The sequence below is a fragment of the Anoplopoma fimbria genome, chromosome 4 (assembly GCF_027596085.1).
Source record: "Anoplopoma fimbria isolate UVic2021 breed Golden Eagle Sablefish chromosome 4, Afim_UVic_2022, whole genome shotgun sequence".
NCBI classification, from domain to species: Eukaryota; Metazoa; Chordata; class Actinopteri; order Perciformes; family Anoplopomatidae; genus Anoplopoma; species Anoplopoma fimbria.
Window position 1 is genome coordinate 25,950,237 of NC_072452.1, and position 23,749 is coordinate 25,973,985.

At 40.0% G+C, this 23,749-nt stretch overlaps 1 protein-coding gene across 1 annotated transcript; it reads right to left on the bottom strand.

The window, feature by feature from the left end:
- Positions 1-72: 72 nt before the first annotated feature.
- LOC129090156 (diacylglycerol kinase theta) lies at positions 73-23,749 on the bottom strand. Its single transcript, XM_054597695.1, is given in 23 exon segments — positions 73-1,268; positions 1,669-1,839; positions 2,008-2,119; positions 3,512-3,658; positions 3,761-3,861; positions 4,836-5,014; positions 5,115-5,263; positions 5,810-5,961; positions 6,074-6,189; positions 7,212-7,250; positions 7,346-7,496; positions 8,351-8,412; positions 8,638-8,692; positions 9,915-10,005; positions 10,090-10,304; positions 11,097-11,194; positions 12,227-12,295; positions 15,113-15,266; positions 15,484-15,609; positions 16,709-16,794; positions 17,243-17,342; positions 18,828-18,907; positions 23,191-23,749. Coding segments are annotated over 23 exon segments (2,781 nt in total). The 5' UTR covers positions 23,417-23,749; the 3' UTR covers positions 73-1,166.

Here is a 23,749-nt window from a genome sequence, read left to right on the forward strand (position 1 = left end):
TCTTTTTGAATTGATCAACTAATCTTAATCTTAATTAAATCAATTTAAAGGACAGATTTTGTGTCAGTCTGGTCATGAGCCTTTTCATGTTTCTATGTCAAAAAATATATATTTTCTTGTTTTAAATCTTAATTTATTTAGTTTGCACACAACCTGTCTACTATCGTAACAGGATTATAATTTGTGGCAAAACAAACTTGGTTTTGAACTATTAGATTATAAATCCTTTCATATACTTACAGTTGGTGTAAAAGCTTCACACTTCTTATCTGCTGAAATACAAACTGTGCTTCAGGCTTCACAGTTATTCTTCACTTTAACACTTTTTGCCACAGCTCAGATTGACTTTTGTTTATTTCTTCAGTTAATGGACTCGTTCCAGTTGCACATAGTGGTTTCAGAGATGTCTTGTTTGATTTTGCAAGCTCATTAGTTTTTGAGAGCTTCACTGCAACTTCAGTGCTGTGCAAAACCAACGTTACAAACGGATTTTACAGAAGAAGAAGAATAATTATTCAGCCTCCAAGAAGATTTGTGGTTTAGATTAACATAATGTGGTTGCAGCTTCTTAATGAGACTGCCTGTCTTCAGGAGTTCTCCTGTTTTTTCATATTCTCCCATGACAATATGTTTGAGGTTATAATCACTCTATAGCTGCACATTATTACAACAAATCAACTGACACTGAGTCTACTGCTACTTACTGTACACATACTGTCACATCTGGACAGAAATCTACTTTTGTTAAATACTTTTATATATATTTTTTTGTTCAAACTCTGAAGCTTATGCATACTGAGAAATTGTCAACTCCTTTTTAATCTCTGCAGAATTCCTATATTAAATCTGCAAATTACTTTTTACTCTTGCCTTTTTAAGTAAAAATGTTCAGTTGCTGAATATTAAACGTGTGTAAGTGATAAGTGCTTGGTCAGCAGGATGGAAATGTGATCCCAACTGGACCAAACTTGAGGCGATCCAGGTCTTCCTCCCACCGCGTGCAGGCTGTAAACGTTAAACCTCCTTCAGTCTCCGGGTTGATCTGCAGCCCGTCAGCGACGCCACGAAGCTACACGAGTGAGCTCACAGCCGGCTGACGGAAACAAAATGGCCTCCCGGAGAGCAGCAGGAGGCGGGTAAAAGGCAGGATGTTGATTTTCAGACGGTTAGTTTCCTCCATTTCTGGAGGACGGACTCTCAGAACGGCCGTCCTTTGAGGCAGCGGACGACTTCTTCTGCTTCTGCTTGGACTTCCTCAGCATCCGAACCTGCAAACACAGCAGAGGAACAAACGTAGTTTAGATGAGGACAGATAAACTACAGGGATACACACCAAACTACAAATAAACTACATAGAAACACACCAAGCTACATACAAACTACAGTGATGAACACTTGACTATAGATAAACCACGGGAATATAGGTATACACATAATATACCAGGTATACACATAATATAACAAACTACGAATAAACTACAGGTATACTCAGAAAACACCACACTACTAATAAACTAGAGGTATACACAGAATACACCACACTACTAATAAACTAGAGGTATACACAGAAAATATTAAAATACTAATAAACTAGAGGTATACACAGAATATATACTAATAAACTACAGGGTGAACTACACAATAACTACAGGTATACACAGAATAAACAAACTACGGGTCCGGACAAAGCAGTCCGGCAGCAGAGATGATGATGTGTCCCGGCGGCTGGATCCACGGTTCTCCGTCCACCTGGACAGGTATGGGTTTGCTCACCGACAGCCGGATGTAGTTCCCTTGAGCAATGCGAATCCCTGAGCGCAGACCGCTCTGCACCTGGCCCTACACACACACACACACACACACACACACACACACACACACACACACACACACACACACACACACACACACACACACACACACACACACACACACACACACACGGTTGAAAGCTCAGGAAACAGCCAGTAAGTGGACCTTGAGTCTCGGTGTCGGGGCTCATCTCACCATGTGGACGACGCCGGTGACGCCGACGACCTCCAGCAGGCCGTCATCGATGCTCGGTTTCCCGTGGCGAACGTCGACCTCTGACCCCCACAGGTCGGCACCAGAACCCCAACTACACACACACACACACACACACACACACACACACACACACACACACACACACACACACACACACACACACACACACACACACACACACACACACACAGGAAGGTAAGTGTGTGGCCATATTGGCTATGGGTGAGGTGTGTGATGGGTGTGTTACCTGAGTGTGTTACCTGTGTGTGTTACCTGTGTGTGTTACCTGTGTGTGTTACCTGGTGTGTTACCTGTGTGTGTTACCTGTGTGTGTTACCTGAGTGTGTTACCTGTGTGTGAGGTGTGTTACCTGTGTGTGTTACCTGTGTGTGTTACCTGTGTGTGTTACCTGTTAGTGTGTTACTAGTGTGTTACCTGTGTGTGTTAGTGTGTTACCTGTGTGTGTTACCTGTGTGTGTTACCTGTGTGTGTTACCTGGGTGTGTTACCTGTGTGTGTTACCTGTGTGTGTTACCTGTGTGTGTTACCTAGGTGTGTTACCTGGTTGTGTTACCTAGGTGTGTTACCTGTGTGTGTTACCTGTGTGTGTTACTAGGTGTGTTACCTGTGTGTGTTACTAGTGTGTGTTACCTGTGTGTGTTACCTGGTTGTGTTACCTAGGTGTGTTACCTGGTGTGTTGTGTGTTACCTGGTGTGTTACCTGGTGTGTTACCTGTGTGTGTTACCTAGGTGTGTGTGTGTTACCTGTGTGTGTTACCTGTGTGTGTTACCTGGTTGTGTTACCTGTGTGTGTGTGTTACCTGTGTGTGTTACCTAGTGTGTTGTGTTACCTGGTGTGTTACCTAGGTGTGTTACCTGTGTGTGTGTGTTACCTGGTGTGTTACCTGTGTGTGTTACCTGGTGTGTTACCTGTGTTACCTAGGTGTGTTACCTGAGTGTGTTACCTGTGTGTGTTACCTGTGTGTGTTACCTGAGTGTGTTACCTGTGTGTGTTACCTGTGTGTGTTACCTAGGTGTGTTACCTGGTTGTGTTACCTAGGTGTGTTACCTGTGTGTGTTACCTGGTGTGTTACCTGGTGTGTTACCTGTGTGTGTTACCTAGGTGTGTTATCTGGGTGTGTTACCTGTGTGTGTTACCTGGGTGTGTTACCTGTGTGTGTTACCTGGTTGTGTTACCTGTGTGTGTTACCTGGTTGTGTTACCTGTGTGTGTTACCTGTGTGTGTTACCTGGTGTGTTACCTGTGTGTGTTACCTGTGTGTGTTACCTAGGTGTGTTACCTGTGTGGTGTGTTACCTGTGTGTGTTACCTGGTTGTGTTACCTGTGTGTGTTACCTGTGTGTGTTACCTAGGTGTGTTACCTGAGTGTGTTACCTGTGTGTGTTACCTGAGTGTGTTACCTGTGTGTGTTACCTGAGTGTGTTACCTGTGTGTGTTACCTGGTGTGTTACCTGGGTGTGTTACCTGGGTATGTTGAGGAAGATCAGCCCCTCTATGTGCGGTAACGGGACGTTCTGAGCGTCCACCTGCAGCTGCAGCTCGTTGTGGAGACTCCGGCTGTAGCTGATCTTCTGCAGGCCGACCTTCAGATACACTCCTTTGTTATGGAACCTGTGTGTTGATACGCATGTTAATATGCAGAAAACATCTTTCATCATCAGCATCTTCATCATCATCATCATCATCATCATCATCATCGTCATGAAGTTTTACCTGCTGGTGAATTTATCGGGTTCGTCCTCTCGGGCCTGGTGGAAGTCGAGGCTGCATTCCGCGTCGATGCCCAGACCGAAGTAGTTGTTCATCTGCACAATCTGAGACACATCTTAATACTGTTACCTGAGAAAATTGATAACTGTGTAAAACACATATTTCCTGTTAAGTTATTAAATTTATAATAATGTATGCTGTTAATTTATTAATTATCATTAAGGAGTATCAGGGGCACTCTTAGGAAAACAAATACCATGATAAAGAAGCATTATGAGAAAGAAATCATTATCAACAACTGGTTTTAACACATTATATTTATGATCATTGTTATCATTATCATTTTAATATAATGTATTTTAATAATGTACTTTTATAATGTATCTTTGTATTTATACATTTTTTACAAATTTGAAAGTAAATGTTGAAACACTTATTTCCTGTTAATTTATTAAATCTGTAATATCGTACGCTGTTAATTTAATAATTATCATGTGTATCATGGCCACTGTTCGGAGAAAAAATACTATGATTAAGTAGAACTATGAGAAACATTATCTGACCATCCTTATTAACTGGTTACAAAATATTAACATATCATCATCTTTATATCTATTTTAATCTGTTTTAATTTAACAAAATTTAACAAATTTAAATCTAATTGGAAACTTTTAAAACACACATTTCTTGTTAAGTTACTAAATCTATAGTATATAGTTACTTTATTAATTATCATTGTGGAGTATCAGGGCCACTTTTATTACCATTTTTACATCTATTTTAACCTTTTTAAATGTAATCTTTTTTATGTATTTATTTATTTTTAAGAAATTTTAAACAAATTTCAAGAAAATTGGATATAGTTCTCGTTAAGTTGTTTAATTTATATTATTGTCAGCTGTTTATATATCTTGTACCGAACTGTTAGAGGTAGATTAATACAGTAGCATATGAGAAAAAAATGTTTAACCGGCAAATTGTGAACCATTTTTAAACACATCACTAACAGCCAGGATTTGGACTGTTAGTCCTGACGTTTCTCTTAGGATCTGGATCTGGATCTGGATCTGGATCAGACCTTTGGAGGCTCCAGGAAGCCGTTGTCTTTGCCGTCTTCAGAGATGTCCTGGGCGTCCAGCAGGATGGTCCACCGGTCCATCAGAACCTCGTCCGCCTCGTCCACAGAGACCAGGATGTGGTGCGGGTCCTCGCTGCTGTAACCCGGTCCCCAACGCAGGACTCGAGCCAAGTCGTTCCCTGCAGAGACGGGAACAGAATTCAGTACCTTTGAACACCGAACCACAGAACCATCAGAACCTCAGAACCTCTGCAGCACGTCTCAGTCACTCAGTCTGACCTGTTCCCAGCGGTACGATGCCGATCGGCGGCTCTCGACACACCAGTTTGTGCCGGACGGCCTCCAGCACTCCCAGCACCCAGCCCGTCGTCCCGTCGCCCCCACAGACCAGCACCCGGAACCGGGGAACCTCCCGGAACGTGTGGAGGCTGGAGAGAGAGAGGAAGAACATCATGTTAATAATCAGACATCACAGTTTAAAGGCCTGCAGAGTTCATTACATCCTGATGAATCTTCTCAAAGCTTCACCTGTAGTTAGATAAAGTTTGAACCGTAGACTGTAAGAGGTGGACGTGGTCATCATGACATCACCCACAGGTTTGAGGACCGATGTTTTGAAGCCTCAAGTTCAGCCATTTGGCCGTCGCCACCTTGGATTACGGCGCCATGATGGCCATCAATAAGGATTTATTGTGACTGTTTATGGTTGTATGTTTCAGTGTAGTTGTAAGGATTTTTCCTTTTTGACAATTAGTGAGTTTTTTGTTGTTGTTTATTTTTATCAGACTTAACGAGCTCACACGCAATGCATCCTGGTACATGTAGGCACAATGTAGCAGCAAATGTATTTCTTCAGTGGACTTCATTTACCTTCAGAAAACCAATTAGTCATCCACATAAAAAGGTGATGAGTTTAGATTCAGCATGACATAAAGACATCCTGAGCAGACTCTGGGTGCGTTGGTTTCGCTCACCCAGCCAGTGGTCCTCCGTTGGAAATGTCAAAGACCTGATGAGGGTTCAGCAGCTTCCTGAAGCCGTAGAGCAGCTCTCTGCCTTTCATACCGCCGCTCTTCGGGTTAACAAACACCAGCAGAGGACAGACGTCTTCGTCCAGCTCCTCATGCTGACAGACGACAAAAACATTTATACAGTTTTACTAATATCAACACACGGCAGATTAAAAAAACATGTATGTGTCTGAAACAGTGTTTGTAGTTCCATTAAATGATTCTCACCACGATCTCTGGAATAACGAGCGAAGTGAGCGTCTTGTTGTTGACGGTCGTGTCTTTAGCCAACATGTAGATCCTCTCTGCTTCAGAGAAACACGAGATCTGCAACGCCACCGCACCTGAACACACACACACACACACACACACACACACACACACACACACACACACACACACACACACACACACACACACACACACACACACACACACACACACACACACACACACACACACACACATATGTATAAGTACACATATCAGGTACTCATACTTTACTTGAGTACTTTCTTTTTAAGCTACTTTATACTTCTACTGCACTTCTTTTATCTGACAGCTTTAGTTACTTTACAAATGAGTTTTACCTGCAAAAACATATGATTATATATATCTTATTTTATGATAATGTTCAGTTATAAATGTAACTCCCCTACAGTTATAAATAACTAAAGGAGATGAAAGCAGGAACAAAACTTTCTGCTTGAATTTGCATTTTTCCCAAGAATTCTGAGATAATTTAAGGTGATTCAGGCTTCTTGCAAACTATTCAATCGAGGATAAAAACATGAACTTGTTTTAAGGAGTTAAAAGCCCAAAAAGGTTGAGAATCAGCTAAAATACTTTTTAAGACACTTTTTCAGCCACATGGCGGCTTTTTAAGAGAAGTAGATAAGATAAGATAAGATAAGATCAGTTAAGTTATGTTAAGTACCTTAGGTTACAATAAGTTACAATAAGTTACGATAAACTACATTCATTTTCGTTAAATTACATTAAATGAAGTTAAATTACGTTACGTTAATATTAAACTTTATCAATCCTGAAGGAAATTCTTCTACCAGGATATAGTTTAAAAAATCAACAAAAATAGAAAAAGTTAATTACAACAACAAAAGATTATATACAAGAGAAAAAATTGAAAGATTTAAATAGAAAAGTAATATAGAGCATTATATGGAGAGTTATCTTGTCAGTTCTATTGGAAATAATTAAAATATATATATTGCCCTTAGTATAATGAAAGTTTTAATTCACATGATATAGAAATGTAATATTGCACAATATCAGTGTCAAATTGTCAGTTTGTCAGATTGTCTCTAAACGTTGTCAGAGTTGTTGGAGAGGACTCTTAAAGTCTCACCTTGACTGGTGTAGACGTGGCTGACGGAGACCAGGTGACCTGCAGAGACAGAAGGAGAGAAACAGGAAGTGAGGCGTGCTCAGGTGATCATGTGTCTCAGGTGTCGTTATTATCGGCCGGCGGCTCGGACTCACTCTTGATGGCCAGCTGTTCCTGGATCAGCTGGACGTACTCGTCTTTGGTCAGCAGCGGGGTCAGTCCTCCGATCAGCAGGCTGACCTGCACCGCCCGCTTCCTGTTCTCCACCACGTAGAACCGAGTCTGGTGCATCTGACGCACAGACACCTGGGAAAAAAATCAATCCATTAATGAATCAATCATGATGATCTTAGCAGTAAAAACACACGTTTCTGTCTGAATGTTGGGCACAAATTAAGTAGAATAGAAAGTCAGAATGATAAAGGGAAATATTTCATCTAAATTACTGATTTGTGCTCTAAATGATCTTTATTTAATAATTATTTTCTTTACAACTCAATTCCTTAATTTAAAGCATCATAACTGATCAGTATAATTAGTCCCTTCTCTCTTGTCGAAGGCGTATTAGGGGTATTGTAGGTAAAAAAAAAAATACGGAACTGGAGAATTATTTCCGAGAAAGAAACTGGTAAAAAAAAATATATTACGAGAAAAAAAAATCAAATAAGTACATTGTTTTTCTTCTGAATGACATAATTGAGGCAATGTGTCTTTAAAGTCTGGATGCTGATGATAATATGATGATTCTGGGCTAAAATCACCAGAATGTTCTTATTGATAAGTCTGATTGTAAAGTATATTTTGATTAGGTCATCAACTGCAGGAATAAAATACAACAAGTGGCTGAGTCTGTTGTGTGATGAGTTTGATCAAACCTTTTAAAGTGAAAAAGCAAAAAAAGATTATTTTCTTATAAATTGAACACGTTAATCTGTGATCTTTTTCCTATAATATTAATAATAATAATTTATATTAATAATATTACCAACCATGGCTCTACAATGCCATAATAAAATCTACATCAAGGAGAATAAAATAATAAAAACTGCATTTTATAAATTGCTAGAATCAAGAGGACATAAACATCAACGTAAACATTAGGAGTCCTTGATCTCCTGATCTCCTCCTGCAGGAGTTCAGTGTGTCACATGACCTCCTACCTTTCTGATCTCCTGCAGTTTGTCCTGAATCTTCTCCTGAGGACTCAGCGTCTGTCTCTGAACTGGAGGACAGAAATGGAGACGTCAAAATCTTAACAGATGATTATAATCACACAGAGTTTTAATAAAGTAATTTAAGGTTAATTTTACACATTATGGGATTTTATCTAAAAAATGGAGACTTCAGAGGATTTAAAAGGACAATAAATAAATAAATAAATAAATAAATAAATAAATAAATAAATAAATAATAAAAGTCCTTTACTCTCTACGTTAGCTTAGCTCACCTTGCTTGCTGCTCATGTAAACCTCCATCAGGCTGAAAGTGGATGCGTTTTCCTTCTGAAACAAAACACATCTTATTTAATAAAGAGATTGTAAAAATATAATGAAGAGATGAACAGGTATTTAAAGTATTTGACAACTTTCAACAGTGTTACTCAAAAATAAAAAAATAAAATCTTGAAGATGTACGTAAGTAAGAAAACATTGACGTAATTTGACCAAAGCTAAAATAAAAAACAACATTATTATTATGTTTAGTACGTATAATGGATAATAATCAGGTCATACTTTAATGTTAAAAAGGAAAATAAAAATAAACTAAATACTGAAATTTAAAAAGGTGAACGTTTTAAATCTGAAATGAAGAAATTGACAAATTTATAAACCTAAATGATGAAATGGCAAGTCAATTATTTTTTGTCTATATCATTTTGTATCTTCCCAGTGTTATCTATGTTTTTAAATCTGAATATTCATATACAATCTTAAATTCAAAATCTTTTAGTAGTTATAATAATATGTTTGAGTGAGAGTCAGATTGAAACCGCTCTCAGATAAAATCAGCAGCTGGTTAGCTTAGCTTAGCATAAAGACTGGAAACAGGGGGGAACAGCTAGCATGGCTCTGTAGAAAGGCAATAAAACCAACATACCAGCAGTATCTAGTTTGTTTCATCTGCACAGAAACAAAAGTGTGAAAGGTTTCAGTGTTACAGCGTCTATGGTCTGATAACCTAAATATAAGTTAAATCTCTTGAGGATAATTTTACCCTCTGTAGTCATTTGTCTTTATTTCCAGACTTTCTATGCATTATTTTTTGTCTTTGCTTTGCTCTTTTTAAAATGTCCTTTCTGTACATTGACAGTATTTCTCTTTCAGCACAAACTCAGCTTTAAGTCTTACTTCTCATTTTGTCTATTTATAAAGCAGCCAGCAACCCCAAATACAAATGGCACATACACCTATAAAGATATGAAAATCAGTAGTTATAATCACTCAATACATTATAAAAGAACTGTTAAAGGCTGTAAAACAATATATTGTTTCAGTTTTTATGCACAAATGCAGCATAAAATGTGAAAAATAAAACTGTTTTGCAGAATTCTTTCATGTAAAGTGATTTTTTTTCCTGCCTTTTTTCATTTAAAGTCTATGTGTGGCTGCAAATTTGTGAAAATAATAATAATTTCCAATAATTCCAATAAAGGTTAAAGGCTGACAAAGTGAGATACTTCACTGTTTATGTTATTATAAATAAAACATAAAAACATAAAGTTACCTGTCTGCCGAGCAGACTGAGGACCTCTGTGAGGACTGAATCCGCCGTGCTGTTTTTAGAGATGGAGACGGAGACGAATGTTGACCCCGACCTGAAACACACAGCAGGTGAAACCATTAACAAACTGGGGAAGCACCAGTAGTGAATGAAGGGGTTACATCCTCCCTGGTCTCACCTGGGCCGACCTGCGTACACGTTGATGACCTCAACGTCTCTGGGTTTGGCCCTCAGCATCCAGGCGTCGCCGCCATCCTTCAGGGAGCCCCGGTTGTCAGGGCCACCGTTACGGTTGAGGATGTCATCACTATGGAGACGCTGCTTGCCACCGACCTCCTGCAGCTCGAAGTCCCGAGGGTCATCAGGGAGGTAGAAGGCCCTCAGTGCCGCCTCCTGCAGGACGAGAACGTTACTGCAGCGTTAAGCCAAGATGCATGAATAATAATAATAATACCTATAATAGTACCTTTTAAAGCGCCACACAAATAAAATGTATCATATTATTCTTATTATTAAAAAATATACATAGAAATATTATTTTAAATTTACCTAAAAAAATAGTAAGAAATTATAAAATTATAATAATAATATTTTTGTTATGATTATATAATTAATCTTTATACTACTTATTATTGTTATCATTATATTTTTGATTATTATTATTATTTAATAAAATAAAATATATATACCATTAATATAATAAATTTACCTCAAAATAACACATATAATTAAAAGGATTAGGAATTAATTTCTGTATTTTTACGCACCAATCGGACAGAGAACAATATTTAGTTTCGTATTAAATATAAAAGTAGATTCACAGAGATTTAAATAAAGTTTTAGTCATCAGAAACTCCGTCTCTGGCTGCCTTTACTTTGATCAATGTTCTATTTTAGCATCTTTTTTTATTAGAATAATACAATCACAAACTGTAACCTGTGAATCAAAACATGAATTTAATTATTTCACCCTGTTTATTACATCCAGCTTTTACAGAATTATAATTACATGCTTTTATTTGAAAACAAATGCCTATTCCAGAAGTTTCCACTAAAGTGTTTGATGCTTTAAGCTCTTTACATAGTAGTTTTAGTAGTAGTACTAGTAGTAGTACTAGTAGTAGTAGTACTAGTAGTATTTGTTGTAGTAATAGTGTGCGTGAAATGTTTTAGGGAAGCTCTCACCACCACTTCCTCATTCTTTGTCGCTCGCATGAAGGAAACCAATCGGAAGCAGCCGCGCTTTACTGCATCATCACCGTCATACACCTTAAGAAGTTTACCTACAGGACACACACACACACACACACACACACACACACACACACACACACACACACACACACACACACACACACACACACACACACACACACACACACACACACACACACACACACACACACACACACACACACACACACACGACATTGTAAAATCTGTATTTTTTCACTATATTTCACTATTTTTCTGCATCATTCCTTTAAATGAAAAATATTCTTCAGTCAGATCTCTATTGAATTTCAAAATAAAGTTCTGTGAAACTGACTCTGGGGGTCTCGTGGACTGACTCTGGGGTCTACCATGTGGACTGACTCTGGAGGTCTACCATGTGGACTGACTCTGGAGGTCTACCATGTGGACTGACCTGACTCTGGAGGTCTACCATGTGGACTGACCTGACTCTGGAGGTCTACCATGTGGACTCTGGGGTCTACCACGTGGACTGACTCTGGAGGTCTACCATGTGGACTGACTCTGGGGGTCTACCATGTGGACTGACTCTGGAGGTCTACCATGTGGACTGACCTGACTCTGGGGGTCTACCATGTGGACTGACTCTGGAGGTCTACCACGTGGACTGACTCTGGAGGTCTACCATGTGGACTGACCTGACTCTGGGGGTCTACCTGGACTGACTCTGGGGGTCTACCACGTGGACTGACTCTGGAGGTCTACCATGTGGACTGACTCTGGGGGTCTACCATGTGGGACTGACTCTGGAGGTCTACCATGTGGACTGACTCTGGAGGTCTACCATGTGGACTAACCTGACTCTGGAGGTCTACCATGTGGACTGACTCTGGAGGTCTACCACGTGGACTGACTCTGGAGGTCTACCATGTGGACTGACCTGACTCTGGGGGTCTACCATGTGGACTAACCTGACTCTGGAGGTCTACCATGTGGACTAACCTGACTCTGGAGGTCTACCATGTGGACTAACCTGACTATGGAGGTCTACCATGTGGACTGACTCTGGAGGTCTACCATGTGGACTAACCTGACTCTGGAGGTCTACCATGTGGACTAACCTGACTCTGGAGCTGCCGGCTGACCCTCTTTAGTCGCAGCAGCTGACGGATCGACTTCATCAGAGTTATCTGAGAGAAACAAACGGACGGAAACGGAGAGATTACTGGAAAATATTTAACAGAGATTAAAAAATAAAAGCACGTTCAAGTTGTTTGTATTCTGTTTATTCTCTCAAAACAGGTTTTAATCTCAGTGAGACTTTCACCTGGTAAATAAAGGGAAATAAATAGTCTTCAAATAAGATCTTAATCTTAATACTTAGAATGTTTTACTTTGAGAAACCAAAGACCTGGAAAAACTTTACATTTCTTGCATTTTGCATCTTCTTGATCATTTTTATTGTTTACATTTTGTTACTTTGTACGGCAACTGCTTCACAGTTTTCTCCAGAAAAGGTTTATCTTATTTTAATATATTTTAAACTTGCATATAGTGTTTTTTTATCTTAGTTTTTTATGTTTCACTGTACGTTTTCACTGTGAAACTGTCAAGATTTTTTCCAATCATGAAAAAGGCCTTATCTTCCATTCTTTGTGTTTTAATTTTGGTATATACAGCGGGTAAAATAAGTATTGAACACGTCACCATTTTTCTCAGTAAATATATTTCTAAAGATGCTATCGACGTGACATTTTCACCAGATGTCGGTAACAACCCAAGTAATCCATACATACAAAGAAAACAAAACAGTTCAGAAATTAAGTTGTGTGTAATAAAATGGAATGAGGGAAAAAGTATTGAACACATGAAGAAAGGGAGGTGCAATAAGGCATGGAAAGCCAAGACACTAGCTGAAATCTATCAGTAATTAGAAAGCAATCCTGCCCCTTGTCAGTGCAAATTAATATCAGCTGGTTCAGTCCCAACTGATGGCCTATAAAAAGGTGTCTCATTACCAAGGTGTCACACAAGAAACATCTCATGATGGGTAAAAGCAAAGAGCTCTCTCAAGACCTTCACAACCTTATTGTTGCAGAACATACTGATGGCATTGGTTCCAGTGAGCACTGTTGGGGCCATAATCCGGAAGTGGAAAGAACATCATTTCAGCATAAACCGGCCACGACCAGGTGCTCCTCGCAAGATTTCTGACAGAGGAGTGAAAATAATTATCAGAAGAGTTGTCCAAGAGCCAAGGACCACTAGTGGAGAGCTTCAGAAAGACCTGGAATCAGCAGGTACAATTGTTTCAAAGAAAACAATAAGTAATGCATCAACCGCCGTGGCCTGTATGCACGCTCACCACGCAAGACTCCATTGCTGAAGAAAAAGCATGTTGAAGCTCGTTTAAAGTTTGCTGCACAACATTTAGACAAGCCTGTGAAATACTGGGAGAATATAGTCTGGTCAGATGAGACCAACATGGAACTCTTTGGATGCCATAATACACACCATGTTTGGAGGTCAAATGGCACTGCACATCACCCCAAAAACACCAGACCAACAGTGAAGTTTGGAGGTGGAACATCATGGTGTGGGGCTGTTTTTCAGCATACGGCACTGGCAAACTTCATATAATTGAAGGAAGGATGAATGGAAAAATGTACCGAGACATTCTTGATAAAAATCTGCTGCCATCTAGCAGGATGATGAAGATGAAACGAGGGTGGACATTTCAGCAAGACAATGATCCCAAACACACAGCCAAGGAAACTCTCAACTGGTTTCAGAGACAGAAAATAAAGCTGCTAGAATGGCCCAGCCAATCACCTGACTTGAATCCAATAGAAAATCTATGGAAAGAACTAAAGATCAGAGTTCATAGAAGAGGCCCACGGAACCTTCAAGATTTGAAGACTGTTTGTGTGGAAGAATGGGCCAAAATCACACCTGAGCAATGCATGCAGCTAGTTTCTCCATACAGGAGGCGTCTTGAAGCTGTCATTACCAACAAAGGCTTCTGTACCAAGTATTAAATACATTTCAGTAAGCGTGTTAAATACTTTTTCCCTGTGTCATTCCATTTTATTCCACATAACTTAATTTCTTTCTTTGGTTTTCTTTGTATGTATGGATTACTTGGGTTGTTACCGACATCTGGTGAACATTTCATGTCAATAGCACCTTTAGAAATATATTTACTGAGAAAAATGGTGACGTGTGCAATACTTATTTTACCCGCTGTGTATATATATATATATATATATATATATATATATATATATATATATATATATATATATGGTTATATTTTGAATTTTTACTTTTCTGTTAACATGTTTACATTTACATTTTTGCACCACATTGATAATCTTTCTTGTTTATATTTTGTTATATTTACAATCAATATACATGCGCTATACTTTCTACTACGACTGCTGCACACGGTTTCCCTCAGAATACATGAAGTTTTTGTCATTTTTCTAACTTGCATTTTGTTGTTTTTTATCTAATTTTATTTATTTCCCTGTACTTTAATGTTAAACAGGGGTTTTCACAAGATCTTCCATTCATTCTTAAATGACTTAAAGGATCAGTCCACCTGCTCCTCCTAGAATCTCATCTTGCAGTTTTTGGTTTAATTCACTTGATCTGCAAAATAAGTTTTTCTGACATCTTCCTTTAATTCTGAACTGAGCCTTTAAATCTGATGAAGCTTGCATGGAGTCTGGTTCTGAGCTCTCCACAGGCCGAGTGCAAAGACACTAAACGTGTTTGTTTGAAACGAGCCTGACAAACAAACACCTCTTTGTTCACATCGGAGATTTTATTCACACAAAAAAACAGCTCATTTTTGGTTTCTCGCCTCATATGAAACTGTCAGGAAACGAGCCGAGTGTTTCTGCTTCACACACTGCTGCACAGAGGATGTGGTCTGGAGGTGTGCGTGTGTGTGTGTGTGTGTGTGTGTGTGTGTGTGTGTGTGTGTGTGTGTGTGTGTGTACCCAGGTCCTGGCTGCAGCTCTCTGTGATGCGGTAGCAGTGCATCTTGCTGAAGTTTCTCGAGTCGAGGCGGACGCAGGCCGGATGCAGCATCATGCAGCCCAGACGTCCCAGAGTGCACTCTGGTGGCACGCCGAGGTAGCACGCCGCGTGGCTCTGCAGAGACGAACATGAAGAGGCATGAAGATAGCAGCTTCATATTTTGACAGGGTTAGACTAGACCAGGTCTAGATCCTGTAGATTAGAGTTCTGCAGGTCTAGAGTTCTAGAGGTGTGCAGGTCTAGATGTATGAGGTTCTAGGTCCTGTAGGTTAGAGGTCTGCAGGTATAAAGGTCTGCAGGTCTGGTTTGATGCGGTTCAACTGATCCTCACCGTGACGCCGCACCACTCACACCTCATCCCAGCCATGACGTCTGAAGAACCGCAGGAACGCCGACACACGTCACACCTCGCCGCTGACGGCAGGTTCCCCTCCCTCCAGTGGTGGTGAAACGTATCCTGCAGCAGCAGAAAGTAGATCCTGAGTGAGCGGTTGTTAGAGGACTGGAAGAAAATATCAATGAGCCTCACTGTTGTTCCTTCATCACCATCTTCATCATCATCATCATCATCGTCATCACACTGTAGTTTATTCTGACTCAATCACACATGTATTCATCCGCCGCTGAAAATAGTCCCCTACAAATGCACTTTTTCCTCCTGTTTGTTTTGATAAAAACTACAAATACCAGCTGTTTAGGAGATTATTTATGAAACTACATATCTGTGTTTTTAAATATTGACTTCTCCAGTAGGAATCATTGGGCTTTGGAGCTGAGAACCAGTCTGAACCAGTCAGAAACGGTCTGTTTCTGCTGCTGGTTTCCAGCCGACAGCCATCAGCAGCTCTACAGGAGCTTCACGCGATGGATTTTTAATCAGCGTCTGTGAACCGATCAATCAGCTAGGAGCACACACACACACACACACACACACACACACACACACACACACACACACACACACACACACACACACACACACACACACACACACACACACACACACACACACAGAATGGAGAGTGTCTAACAGGAAGTCTTTGATATAAGAGTGTGGGACCGCTGCAGGTGTCAGGTGATCAGTCAGACTGATCAATAACACGAAATCATTCATTCAATAATCTGACTGATTCAGTTGCAGCAGATTCCAGATTTTGACCACAAAATCAAATCAAATAAACTTGACTTGATCGCCACCATTAAGAGTAACCAGTGACGACGACATCAGAGGTCAAAGGTCAAAGCTACACCTGTCAATCAGTGTGTAGCCCCGCCCTAAAGCATCCCCTGCTTTATGGTCTGTTTGACTCTAAATGGAGCATCATTTACTAAATGAACATCATGCTGTATTGAAGAAGACTTGAAACTAGAGATTGAGACCATAAACTCATGTTTACAATGTTTACTGAGGGAATAAATCAAGAGAGAAGTAGAGTCATTTTCTCATAGACTTCTATACAACCAGAGGAGTCTGGTATTTTTTGCATACTGCATTTGACAAACTACGTATAGCGTCGTCTTTTAGAGAGTTTACTGTCGTAGATTCTCACACTCACCTGCTCCAGAGTCCCGTCCAGGTGAGAACTGCGACAGTCTGCACAGCTGAAGACGGCACAGTCAGCGTGGACGTGCAGCTCACACACTGAAACACACACACACACACACACACACACACACACACACACACACACACACACACACACACACACACACACACACACACACACACACACACACACACACACACACACACACACACACACACACACACACATTACATTAGTGATATTCTGTTTGCAGCAATTCACCTCAGGGATGTGAGGTCAAAGGTCATAACAGGAAGTTTGCAGCCAGTTCTTCCTTTTAAACAGTTCAGCATTCGTTTTTTAAATTTATTTATTTATTTATTATCTTAGCATTTGGGTCAACTTATTAATTAATTTTATTATCTTTTTAAAATCACATTTTATTCTATATTTATTGATTTGAATCTTTATTATTTATATTGCTAATTATATATATATATATATATTTATGTATATTATTAAATTATTAAACTGTTTTAACTGGGAGGTGACACTGGTCCTGACCTTCACAGCGCAGCGCCGCGTTCCCCTCCGTCTGTTTCCTGCAGACGCAGCAGAAACGTTTCTTCTGTCCGGCGGGGCCGAAGCAGTGAGCCACGGGAACCTGCAGGGGGCAGCGAGGAGACTCGGTCAACACTAATAAAGCTAACGAAACAAAACACGACTACATGCTCATCCTGCTGCAGGAAGAACTCACTGAGAAGATTTAAGACAACGTGGCATTTTAAAAACAAAGAGTCTTGTTTTTGTACATATTTGGTCAAAATAAACAACATTTAAAAGCTAAAAATCTAAATATTTCTGAGGATGGACGGCAATAAAAGATAAAGTTTAATATCAGTCATTTAAAAAGCTTTTTAAACACTCAGCTTTAAATCAATAATGGCTCCAGAGAGGATTAGGATTATCTGTAGGCCTTGAATATGACAACAAGGTTATTTAAAACAACATGACATGTTATATAACAGCGTGACATTTCAACATAAAGCACCAGGTGTCGGGGGGGCCGGAGCCCGGGGGCCCTGATCTGAACTCCTGCAGCTGGTTTTCAACAAAACACATGAGGACATAAAATGAAAACATAAAGTCAAACTCAGAGTCAAATAAAAAGAAAACTGGCCTGTTTAAATATTAAATATTAACAAATGAGAATCATCTTTTTTACGGATTCTTTAATAAGAACGATTGTGATTTAATTAGGAAACTTATATTTAAAAAAAAAAAAGGTTAAAACATGTTTTTATTCCAAAAAATACAGAATTTAAATTGTGTTTTATTTGTGGTACAGTTACAGGAACAAAAACTATCTCAATGCATCAAAAAAGTTCTGCAGGAAAGAGTAAAAAAACACAGACATGGGAGGGATTTCTACACTTCCTGTTTCTTCGTCTGTGTTTATTGAATGTGTAGTAAAAAAGTACAATATGTACCACTGAGATGTAGTAGAGTAAAGAGTACAACATGTACCTCTAAATGTAGTAGAGTAAAGAGTACAATATGTACCTCTAAATGTAGTAGAGTAAAGAGTACAATATGTACCTCTAAATGTAGTATGTACCTCTGAGAGTAAAGTTAAAAGTACAATATGTACCTCTAAATGTAGTAGAGTAAAGAGTACAATATGTACCTCTGAGATGTAGTACAGTTAAAAGTACAATATGTACCTCTAAATGTAGTACAGTTAAAAGTACAATATGTACCTCTGAGATGTAAATGTAGTAAGAGTAAAGAGTACAAGTACAATATGTACCTCTGAGATGTAGTACAGTTAAAAGTACAATATGTACCTCTGAGATGTAGTGGAGGAGGAGTAGAAAGTACTCAACTAGAGTACAAGTACCTTGCATTAGTACTTTGTGTACTTGATACTTTCCATCACTTTCAGTCACAAACAGAAGGAAAACATTTTTGTTTTCAGGACAAATAAAAACTGACTTCAGGATCTGAAGCCTTTAAATCTTCTGCTCTGATCACTCCTCCTCTCTGTTACTTCTCACTCATGCTCTTTGCCCGGTTATTGATCGGTGCAGCAGTTAATCCGGCTCAGTGATCGGCTCCGATCAATAAAACATCTGTTTGTTTTACTCACCCGGACCAAAGACGGCGTCATGCAGGAGCAAGCTGAACGCAGCGTCTTCAGGCATTTCTCGTGACACATGAAGTTACACACTGGAGGAGGAGGAGACAGAGAGGAGGGTTAGAGGCCACTGAGCAAGGCAGCAACACTGTCAGGTCGTAGGTTCGATTCCCATGTGATCCACTATACCAGTGAAGTGAATGTTAATGAGTTTGGTTGGTTTAAGGAAGAACAAACAGACCAGATTTCATGCTTCATGTTGGGTTTTCTCATCATGAGGAACTGGATACCTGATGTCAGTTTTACCCAGAATCCTTTGCAATCTGAGGTTGTTTGGATTACATCACCTTTACTGAAATCTACGACTGACAGTCAGAGGTAAAAAAACTAAAACAGAAACTAAAAAAAGAAGTCAAACTGAATCCATAGTTGATGAATAAAGTCATTGGGTTGTTTTCATTCAATTTTCACTTTGTGTTGAACATCAATTTTGTACTTTTTAGGAGAAATTTTGTACAAAAGAGGCGATTATTTCTAAGTAAGTGCTCAGAAATTAAGACTAGAAATACAGACGTCTAGACAGGTAACTGTAGTTTATGTAAAATAAATTAAACGAGATTAATTAAACAAATTTTCCAGTTACATTTTTTTATTTTAAACAAAAAAACTCATTGAGATTAAACTATATTTTTAAAGAGCGACTTGGCTGTGAGCATAAAAACAATATATACATATATTTTTTTAATAAGACGACTGGAGACAAAATATGAGACATGTTAAGTAACAAGTATGATTTTTGCACTAATTTGATTTACTGATTGGTCAGGAATTAAATTCACAGAATCAGACAAATATATTTCCAACTAATTTTATCCATAAATATTTTATCAATTGATCAAATTAATCAATTGATCAAATTAATCAGGATGTGAACTGATATCACAATTTAAGACCAATACAAGACGACATTGTGTCTTTAGGTATAATCTGATGCTAATACTTATAGTAGTATTTCAACACTGTAATATTACTACTTTTACTCCAGTAAAAGATCAAAGTACTTCTTCCAACGCTGCTCCAACGTGACCATCGGTCTGTTTTTATGTCACTTTGAATTAAATATGTTTAGGTTTGGACTAATGGTTGGACTTAAACAAGACATTTGAAAACTCTTGGAAAGAAAACTGACATCTTCTGACATTTAACTAAAAGTTAAATTATGATTAAATAAACTGGGAAACTTAATGAAAACAATCATTATTGTTAACAGTCAAAAACTAAACTCAACAATCCTCTCCTCTGTCTGGTAAACCACCAATGAATGTTTTATTCTGCGACAGTAGTCACAGTTTCCTGCAGATAAAATTGAATTTGTTCTTTAATTAAACACAGAGAGACACTTTGAGGATCAAGAGTTCTGCTTCGAAGAGCTCCTGGTATCGAAGCTGAAAAAACACAGAAGAAACTAAACACAGGAAGGAAAAAGAAAAAGGCTTATAGAATGACAAATACTAAAGCTGCATTCTCTCTGCTGTCCACCAGGGGGCGACTCCTCTGGTTGTATAGAAGTCTATGAGAAAATGACTCTACTTCTCTCTTGATTTATTCCCTCAGTAAACATTGTAAACATGAGTTTATGGTCTCAATCTCTAGTTTCAAGTCTTCTTCAATACAGCATGATGTTCATTTAGTAAATGATGCTCCATTTAGAGTCAAACAGACCATAAAGCAGGGGATGCTTTAGGGCGGGGCTACACACTGATTGACAAGATTCAACCTTTGGACAGAAGTTTGCTCGGTTGCTCTTCTAACCACACCCCCCAGTGATGTCACGGCGTACTGAAGCACCCGGGAGTACACTAGTACACAAATCTTTTTTATAACTTTTATTGTGTAGACTAAAGAAAAACAAATGTGTTCCCTGGTATACTGAATATGTTTACATGGAGAGAATGACAAGTGTATATGTATTAAAGCACTTTACTAAAATGTTCCTCTTCCACATGAGTTTGTCTTACCTGAAGGTTTGTTTACAACCTTACAGATTTATTTTTTGGGTGATATCACATGTTTACAGATCTAATTGGTGCGTTAAAGTTACTAATACTGATTGAAATAATGGACAAAACTACCAAAATAAGAGCATGGTTGTAATAAACTTCAGTTATCTGAAATGTGCAGCTGCATTTCTTCCACTGAACGTTTTGATAATAAAGAGATTAGGCGTTTTATTCATACTATATATATATATATATATATATATATATATGACATTTTCACAGCCAGATGAAGCACTTTGATGACATCACATGTTCTTTAATCCAACTCCGCGGCTTAAAGAAGAAAACGTTACGTAATCCAGCCGAGCAGTGTTGTTGTTGTTGTTGTTGTTGTTGTTGTGCAGCCTTTAATGCATCTGCTGCTGTTTGATGATGAAGATGAAGATGAAGATGAAGAAGATGATGATGATGAGGGTCATGACTCTGCTGGCTGCCACAAAAACACGCCTCCTGTTGCCATGACAACCCAGAGGAAGTAAATCACGACTCCACTGGAGCTCTGATGGTGGACAACCAGTGTGTTACTGGGCAGAGTGGAGTTTATCGGTGTGTGTGTGTGTGTGTGTGTGTGTGTGTGTGTGTGTGTGTGTGTGTGTGTGTGTGTGTGTGTGTGTGTGTGTGTGTGTATATATCTGCTCTTCAGTTCGCCTGTTGAATTCATGATTAAGTCGTGGCTTTGTGAAATGGAAAGAAAAGAGAGGGGAAGGAAAGGAAAAGAAAAAAGGAAATGGAAAAGGAAAAGGGAGGAAAGGAAAGAAGGGGGAGGAAAGGAGATGAAAGTAAAGGAAAGGGAAGAGGAAGGAAAGGAAAGAAGATGATAGGAAGGAAAGAGGGGGAAAGGAGATGAAGTTAAACAAAAAGGAAAAGGAAATGGAAAAAGTGGAAAGGAAAGAAGAAGAAAGGAAGGACATGGTAAGGAAAGAAAAGAAGGGCAAAGGGAAGAGGAGGAAAGGAAAGGAAAGGAAAGGAAAAGGGAGGAACACAAATAAGTGATATAGGAAAGAAAGAGGAGGAAAAAAGAAAGAAACAAGGGGAGGAATGTAAAGGAGAGAAGAATAGAAAGGGCCCATTCTAGTAGGAAAAGGGAGGACAGTGAAGGAGAGGAAGAGGAGGAGGAGGAGGAGGAGGAGGAGGAGGAGGAGGAGGAGGAGGAATGACTAAAGGATGCTTCCCTGGTTCCTCATGTTTACTGGCAGCAGATGATGAATCCTTCACAGTTCAGAAAAAGTTTGAGATCAACGACACTAAACACAAGTTTCAACTGAGCCTGATCCCAGTCTGTGACCCCGTCTGTGATCCAGTCTGTGATCCAGTCTGTGATCCAGTCTGTGACCTAGTCTGTGATCCAGTCTGTGATCCAGTCTGTGATCCAGTCTGTGATCCAGTCTGTGATCTAGTCCATGATCCAGTCTGTGATCCAGTGTACGATATGTTCTGTCATACAGTATGTGAGTCTGTGATCCCAGTCTGTGACCCAGTCTGATCCCAGTCTGTGATCAGTCTGTGATCCAGTCTGTGATCCAGTCTGTGATCCAGTCTGTGATCCAGTCTGTGATCCAGTCTGTGACCCAGTCTGTGACCCAGTCTGTGACCCAGTCTGTGATCCAGTCTGTGATCCCAGTCTGTGATCCAGTCTGTGATCCAGTCTGTGATCCCAGTCTGTGATCCAGTCTGTGATCTAGTCTGTGATCCAGTCTGTGATCCAGTCTGTGATCCAGTCTGTGATCAGTCTGTGATCCAGTCTGTGATCCAGTCTGTGACCCAGTCTGTGACCCAGTCTGTGACCCCAGTCTGTGATCTGGCATGTGATCCAGTCTGTGATCTAGTCTGTGATCCAGTCTGTGATCCAGTCTGTGATCCAGTGTACGATATGTTCTGTCATACAGTATGTGATCTAGTCTGTGATTCCAGTCTGTGATCCAGTCTGTGATCCAGTCTGTGATCTGGTCTGTGATCCAGTCTGTGATCCAGTGTATGATATGTTCTGTCATACAGTCTGTGATCTGGTCTGTGATCTGGTCTGTGATTCCAGTCTGTGATCCCAGTCTGTGATCTGGTCTGTGATCTGGTCTCACCCCCCAGAGTTCAGCTCCAGAGGACAAACTGTTTACTTCAGTCCCTCCACTCTTTAAATGCATCACACCTGGTTCAGGGTCACCTGAAGCTCCACAAGCAGCAGAAACAACCAGCAGGGGTCGGTGGTCCAAACCCCACAGCAAGTGTGCAGTTATGTGGGGCACGAAGTACAAGTTTTTACTATAAATAAATCATGATTTACTATAAATAAACACACTTTATACTTAATGAAGTCTTACCTTCACACAGGAAGCCGACCAGCCCCCAGATGAAGTCGCTGCAGCTGTGGCAGAAGGTGGGCTTGGTCAGGGTCACCCTCTTGAGGCAGTGGCCCGGAGCAGAGCTCTGGTACCGGGACCGGGGACCAGGGGACTGCTGCGGCCTCTTCTTCCCGGTCAGGGGGCTCGATGTCCGGCAGGCAGCAGCGTCAGGGTCCGGCTGTCTGGCCCGGCCGGATTCCGCCATGTCCAACTCCTCCCCCTGACAGGAACGCAACAACTCGGGGTGTGACTTTATGTTGCAGTGCAGAGAAGATAATGCAGTTTTTCTAGAAGAAATCCATGCAGAGCGACCTCCACACCGGGCCGGACACGGGGCTCTGCTGCCCGGCCACAGGGCGCTGCAGCCCGGCCACAGGGCGCTGTCCTCGGCCTGGATGTCCTGGAGCTTCCCCTAATAATCCAGGTCCTAAAAACACAGAGTGAAACACAGCCGGGGACCACTTTATAACTCAAGCGAGATTAGTCCTCCAACCCCCGGTGGAGAGTCATTACCACCGGCTGGACCCAGCGGTGCCAC